At 47.5% G+C, this 7,746-nt stretch overlaps 1 protein-coding gene across 1 annotated transcript in view; it reads left to right on the top strand.

Annotated features, from left to right (window-relative positions):
• Positions 1–1,067: 1,067 nt before the first annotated feature.
• CAPN9 (calpain 9) overlaps positions 1,068–7,746 on the top strand; it is a gene marked incomplete at its 5' end in the record, with an annotated part of 376,282 nt that continues 369,603 nt past the window's right edge. Inside the window, one exon of the mRNA XM_056566855.1 lies at positions 1,068–1,175. Coding sequence (XP_056422830.1) covers positions 1,068–1,175 — 108 coding nt within the window. The remainder of the gene's footprint in view (positions 1,176–7,746) is intronic.

Below are 7,746 nucleotides of genomic sequence, written 5' to 3'. Positions count from 1 at the left end.
TATACTCGAGTATAAGCCGACCCGAATATAAGCCGAGGCCCCTAATTTCACCTCAAAATCCCAGGAAAAGTTATTGACTCGAGTATAAGCCTAGGGTGGGAAATACCTCATCCCCCCCTGTCATCATCCCGACCCCCGTCATTAACACCCCTATAATCACCCTGTCATCATCCCCCCTTCATCATCACTGCCTGTCATCCTCCCCCCTTCATCATCACCGCCTGTCATCATCCCCTTGTCATCATCCCACACCCCCCCTTCATCATCCCCTTGTCATCATCCCACACCCCCCCTTCATCATCCCCTTGTCATCATCCCACACCCCCCCCTTCATCATCCCCTTGTCATCATCCCACACCCCCCCTTCATCATCCCCTTGTCATCATCCCACACCCCCCCTTCATCATCCATCATCCCCTTGTCATCATCCCCACCCCCTTCATCATCCCCTTGTCATCATCCCACACCCCCTGTCATCATCCCCCTTCATCATCCCCTTGTCATAATCCCACCCCCCCTTCATCATCCCCTTGCCATCATCCCACACCCCCCTTCATCATCCCCTTGTCATTCATCATCACCACATGTCATCAGTCCCCCCCCCCACCTTCATCATCACCGCTTGTCAATGTCTGATACAGTGGTCTTCAACCTGCGGACCTCCAGATGTTTCAAAACTACAACTCCCAGCAAGCCTGGGCAGCCATCGGCTGTCCCGGCTTGCTGGGAGTTGTAGTTTTGAAACCTCTGGAGGTCCGCAGGTTGAAGACCACTGCGGCCTTCGACATCATCCAGCCCCCCCCCCCCTCTCACCCCCTTTAGTTTTGTACTCACCTCCGCTCGGCGGGACATTAGGGTGCGCTGGTCCGGTGCTGCAGGACTGTCCGGTGGGATAGTGGTTCCGGGCTGCCATCTTCACCGGGGGGCCTCTTCTCCGCGCTTCGGGCCCGGAATAGAGGCGTTGCCTTGACGACGAGGCAGAGGTACGTTGGTAATTAACGTCCCTCTGCGTTGTCGTCAAGGCAACGTGACTATTCCGGGGCCGGGCCCGAAGCGTGGAGAAGAGGCCTCCCGGTGAAGATGGCAGCCCGGAACCACTATCCCACCGGACGATCTCCCCACCAGACAGTCCTGCAGCACCGGACCAGCGCACCCCAACGTCCCGACGAGCGGAGGTGAGTACAGAACTAAAGGGGGTGAGAGAGGGGGGGGGGGGCTGGATGATGTTGAAGGCCGCAGTGGTCTTCAACCTGCGGACCTCCAGAGGTTTCATAACTACAACTCCCAGCAAGCCCGGACAGCCAATGGCTGCCCGGGCTTGCTGGGAGTTGTAGTTTTGAAACTTCTGGAGGTCCGCAGGTTGAAGACCACTGAGGGCGGAGAGTTCACTCGAGTATAAGCCAAGGGGGGGTGTTTTCAGTACATACGGTATGGACGAATATTCGTCCTATGTTTGCGAAATTAGCATATTCGCTATGTTCGTTTTCTCCATGCGAAAATTCGTAATGTAATTCGCATAGTGCGCATGCGCAATTATATCTCACCTAAAAGAAGGGAGGGATCAGTGTCTAGTCTGAAAGTGCCGATATTCGCATAAATATTCATATAAATTTGCTTTAAAAAAACTAATATTCGTCTTTACGAATATATATCACTATATTCTAAATATTCGTGAAATCGCGAAGTGCCGATATTCGCAGTAAAAATTTGCATTTCGAATATTCATGCTCAACACTACTTACAAGCAGAGAGCTTCAAAGTTTGGAAAATGCAAACATTTAAAATTTTTCATGAAAAGTTTTGAGTTTTTCACCAGAAATAATGCAAGTATCGACGTAGATGCTGTGATCAATGGCAGGGGTGTGGAAATAAAAAATAAAAAAAACTACTTGTCCAAGGGGCTAAAGCGGAACACAATCTACTTGTCCCTCAAGAAAATCCACTTGTCCTGGTAGATCAAATAATTTCAACCAAAATAGTACGATCCCCCCCACTAGACCACCAGGGATGGATATAAGATCCCTTTAGACACTGCTGTCAACTTAGACACTGGTGATCTAATGGTTTAATAGCCGGCCATGGTGATCGCAGCATGTCGGGGTATTAGCGGTGGGAGAGCTGTAGCTAGCTCCTTATACACCCGAGGCAATCCCCCCCCCCCCCCCCCCCCCCCCATCTGACCCCTATAACTCCAATGTCTCCATATACAGGGATGAGGGTAATCTTATGTGCCGTGATCTGTAGTTTTTATCGGAACTTTTATTAGGAAAGGGGCTTATTCACATATATACGCACTTCTTAAAATATCACTATTTTTCAGTCTTCATAGGGACTTATATATGAAGTCTTTTGATTGGGTAACACTGAACAGCGGCATGTTACGGGGCGAGGGGGGGGGAGGGTGTTCTGCTTCTGCAGTTTGTGTGGTGCCTTTTATTTACTCTAATTTATGTGTCAGAAAATGCTGGAAGTTGCATTTAGTTACTAGATAACTACAACACCCAGCATGCCCCGATACAGCCTATGGTTGTGTGGGTGTTGCAGCATGTTGCACTGTATAGTACAGTTAAGGTTATTGTGTAACATGCTGGGAGTTGTAGTTTTGGTTCAGCTGCAGAGCCATAGGCTGTGTCAAGGAATACTGGGAATTACAGTTAGTAACTACAACACCCAGCATGCCCTGATACAGCCTATGGCTCTGCAGCTGACCCGAACCAAAACTACAACTCCCAGCATGTTACACTTTATAGTTCTACAGTTTAGATTACGGTGTAACATGCTGGAAGTTGTAGTTTTGGTTCGGGCGTGTTTGCGTGCATCTGTGGGGCTCTTGGTCGGCGGGTGAGTATGAAGGGGGTGGGATTCTGGGGGTGCAATTCAGTGCGGGTGGCCAGAAACCACTAAAAATAAATAAAATTAGATGGCACAACTGGCAGCAGCACTTGTCAGTCCGCCCCTGAAGAAAACATACATGCATACACATCATACATGCACATATACATACACCGGTCACTGACCCCTATATCATACATTACATACATACATCATACATAGACACATCATACATACACCCGCCGCTGCCCCCATCATACATTACATACACACATCACACATATACCATACACACATCATATATACACATACACTCACACCATAAATATACACCATACACATGCACACATCATACATACACTTGCTGCTGCCCCCTATATCATACATTACATACACACATCACACATACAGACACCATACACACATCATATATACCACTGCCCCTATATCATACATTACATACACACATCACACATACAGACACCATACACACATCATATATACCCCTGCCACTGCCCCTATATCATACATTACATACACACATCACACATACACCATACAGACATCATATATACACAAGACACATACACCATACATATGCACACATCATACATACACCGGCCACTGACCCCTATATCATACATTACATACATACATCATACATAGACATCATACATACACCCGCTGCTGCCCCCCCCCCACATCATACATTACATACATCATATATACACATTACACATACACCATACATATGCACACATTATAAATACACCTGCCGCTGGCCACCCCACATCATACACAACCATACACATATATACACATGACACATACACATGCACACATCATACATACACCCCCCTAATCATACATTACATACATATACAACTAGGGATGCACCGATATATCGGCGGCCGATACATATCGGCCGAAAATAGCTATTTCGGCAAAATGCCGAAACAACTAAAAATGTGCAGATAATGACCACCTCCCCTGCCCGCTCACAGCACAAGTAACTAACACTGCCAGTGGCAGAGGCACTCGTGGGCAGTGCAGGGGGGGCCGGCCGCAACATCTGGGGGGGGGGGGGGGATTGCGCTCTCCGGGATAGGATTAGGAATACTTCTTTTTATGTGCCCGGGCCGGCTCCTGTGTGTGGCTGCAGGCGGGGGCTGGCCAGATCATATAAAAACTAATACTGTGTACTAAAAACCAGGGGGCCTCCAGCTGTTGTGAAACTACAACTCCCAGCATGCCCGGACCGGCAAAGTCCCGGACATCCCTGTGTACCGAAAAATCTTTTCGGGACATAAGGATGTCCGGCGTTCACTCGCCATTCCCCGGCATCCTCCCGCGATCCTCCTTCGGTCCTACGCTTCTTCGCCTCTATGGTCGTACGCACGGGACGTCACTGACGTCCCGTGCGTACAACCATAGAGACGCAGGAGGACCGCAGGATCGTCGCGGGAGAACGCACGCTGGCCGGGGCCTGGTAAGTGACCGTGTCATCTTCTTCAGTGTTTTGGTCACTGCTCCCCCGGTCCCGGCACCTACTGCTATGGTCCATGGGCCATAGCAGTAGATGTGACCCCGTGCCGGAGGAGCGGTGACCGGATCACTGTGGGGGCAGCAGTACAGACATACAGCCTCCAGCCATACACTGTATATGGCTGGAAGCTGTATGTCTGTGGGGTGGAGGGAAGCTGCCTACTATTGTGGGGGAACTGCTGACCTAATGTGGGGGGGAGCTGCCTACAAATGTGGGGGGAGCTGCCTAATATTGTTGGGGGGGGGAGCTGCCTAATATTGTGGGGGGGGCTGCCTAATATTGTGGGGGGGAGCTGCCTAATATTGTGGGGGGGGGGGAGCTGCCTAATATTGTGGGGGGGGAGGGAGCTGCCTAATATTGTGGGGGGGGAGGGAGCTGCCTAATATTGTGGGGGGGAGGGAGCTGCCTAATATTGTGGGGGGGGAGGGAGCTGCCTAATATTGTGGGGGGGGGGAGCTGCCTAATATTGTGGGGGGGGGGGGGGAGCTGCCTAATATTGTGGGGGGGGAGGGGGCTGCCTAATATTGTGGGAGGGAGCTGCCTAATATTGTGGGGGGGGGAGCTGCCTAATATTGTGGGGGGGGGGAGGGAGCTGCCTAATATTGTGGGGGGGGAGGGAGCTGCCTAATATTGTGGGGGGGGGGGGAGCTGCCTAATATTGTGGGGGGGGGAGCTGCCTGATATTGTTGGGGGGAGCTGCCTGATATTGTGGGGGGGGGAGCTGCCTAATATTGTTGGGGGGAGCTGCCCAATATTGTTGGGGGGAGCTGCCCAATATTGTGGGGGGAGCTGCCTAATATTGTGGGGGAACTGCCTTCTATTGTGGGGAACCTGCCTACTATTGTGGGGGAACTGCTGACCTAATGTGGGGGGGAGCTGCCTAATATTGTTGGGGGGAGCTGCCTAATATTGTGTGGGAACTGCCTACTATTGTTGGGGAGAGCTGCCTACTATTGTGGGGGAACTGCTGACCTAATGTGGGGGAGCTGCCTACTATTGTGAGGAACCTGCCTACTATTGTGGAGGAACTGCTGACCTAATGTGGGGGGGAGCTGCCTAAAAATGTGGGGGTAGCTGCCTAATATTGTGTGGGAACTGCCTACTATTGTTGGGGGGAGCTGCCTACTATTGTGGGGAACCTGCCTACTATTGTGGGGGAAATGCTGACCTAATTTGGGAACCTGCCTACTATTGTGGGGGAAATGCTGACCTAATTTGGGAACCTGCCTACTGTTGTGGGGGAAATGCTGACCTAATTTGGGAACCTGCCTACTGTTGTGGGGGAGCTGCCTACTATTGTGGGGGAGCTGCCTACTATTGTGGGGGAACTCCCGACCTAATGTGGGGGAGCTGGCAATCTAATGTGGGGGAGCTGGCAATCTAATGTGGGGGAATCTAATCTAATGAGCGGAGCGCTGCATTTTACCAGAAGACGGGGAGAAGTCATTTTCGGTATCGGTTTCGGCCGGACATTTTTTTTTATTTCGGTTTCGTTTCGGTTCTGAAATTTCCATTTCGGTGCACCTCTATATACAACCACTGCAAGCTCAGCCTCCTCACCTGAGCCGGTGTGAGGTGAAATCCCCAGCCCGTGCAGTGCAGTCTCCTTCACACACATGTCCTCTCCCCTCCCCCTGCTCTGTGTTTCCCCCGTGAACACTTGAGATGAGCGAACTTACAGTAAATTCGATTTGTCACGAACTTCTCGGCTCGGCAGTTGATGGCTTATCCTGCATAAATTAGTTCAGGGCGGGCGATAGGATTTCCACATCCCTGAATGGGCATAGATGCCATGATCAATGCCGATCATGGCATCTATAGTAAAACCAGAGGTACTGAAGGGCTTACTGACCCCCGTTGTGCGATAAGTGTAAATATCCGCCTGCGCTCTCTTGCCTTCCTCCAGCATGCAGGATCACCGAGCTTCTTGTGCAATCTGGAGAACCAGGATATACAAGAAGATATTCAGTTTTACTGATAAGTATAATGATATTACATAGTACTGAACAGTACATAGCAAACATATGATTGCTATTAAAAGTCCCCTATGGGGGCTTACAAAGTGTAAAAAAAATATATTTTAAAAAATAGATAAAACCCCCCCATTAATAAAATAAATTACCTTATGTTCCCATTAAAACAATAAAAAAAAAATAATAAAATAAATAAAAACACTACATATCTGATATTGCCACATGCATAAATGTCCGATCTATTAAAACTGTTTTCATTCATGCAGTTACGTTTTTTCATCCTCACCTTCTAAAAATCGTGGAACTTTCAATTTTCTACCTACAGACCCATATTGGGCTTGTTTTTTGCACCAACAATTTTACTCTGTAATACCATCAATCAGAAAAAAAAACATTTGTGGGGCATTTGTATTTGATTCTACACAGTGCACTTTTCGGTAAAAATGACCCCTTATCTTTATTCTGTAGGCCTATACAGTCACAAGGATACCTATTTTTTTATAGGTTTTATTTTATTTTACTACTACATGCAGTTTAAAATTGTACTATTCTGACCCCCATAACTTTTTTATTCTTCCGCATAAGGGGATTTATGAGGGCTCATTTTTTGTGCCGTGACCTGAAGTTTTTATTGGTACCATTTTTGTTTTGATGGGACTTTTTGATCACTTTTTATAAATTTTTTAGGCTATCTAAAGTGACCATAAAGATGACATTTTGGACATTGGCATTTTTTTTTATGTGTACATTATTGACCATGCGGTTTAATTAACCTTGTATTTTTATAGTTCTGACATTTATGCACGTTCCAATAGCACATATGTTTATTTTTGTATTATGGAAAAGGGGTTTATTAGACTTTTATTAGGGAAGGGGTTCATTCACATTTACCTACTGGTAAGTAGGTATTCTGGTAGATAAAATGAATAAAAGACTTTTATAAATTTTATCTACCGAAATACCTACTTACCAGTAAACTGTCAATCAAATCTCCGCGCCAGATTCACACGAAGACGCCACAGAGATCTTCTTACTCTATCTTCTGTCATCCTCGCTACTTTCTGCTTAACTTTGAGGCTAGGTTTCCACTTGTATTTTTTTTTTTTTTGCAAAAACGCCAATAAAAACGCCCATTCTGCCGCATGGCATTTTTTTTTGCGAAAAAATGCTGGGGCCAGATGTTAGCTACAAGTCAACAGTGGAACTGCAAAATGCCCTATGCACTTGGCGTTTTTTTTTTTAAGTTTGGCATTTTTTTTTTTTATTCTCTTATCCTTTTGGCGTTTTTCTGCTAATTTGGGCTCCTTGGCAGTTTTTAAAGAATGACTGCTTGTTGAGACTTTGGCTTTTTTTCGGGAAAATCTTGGCGTTTTCCTCCCATAGAAGTCTATGGAG

This window comes from Hyla sarda, chromosome 3 (assembly GCF_029499605.1).
Source record: "Hyla sarda isolate aHylSar1 chromosome 3, aHylSar1.hap1, whole genome shotgun sequence".
Classification (NCBI taxonomy): Eukaryota; Metazoa; Chordata; class Amphibia; order Anura; family Hylidae; genus Hyla; species Hyla sarda.
This window is presented reverse-complemented; position numbering and strand designations above follow the sequence as displayed.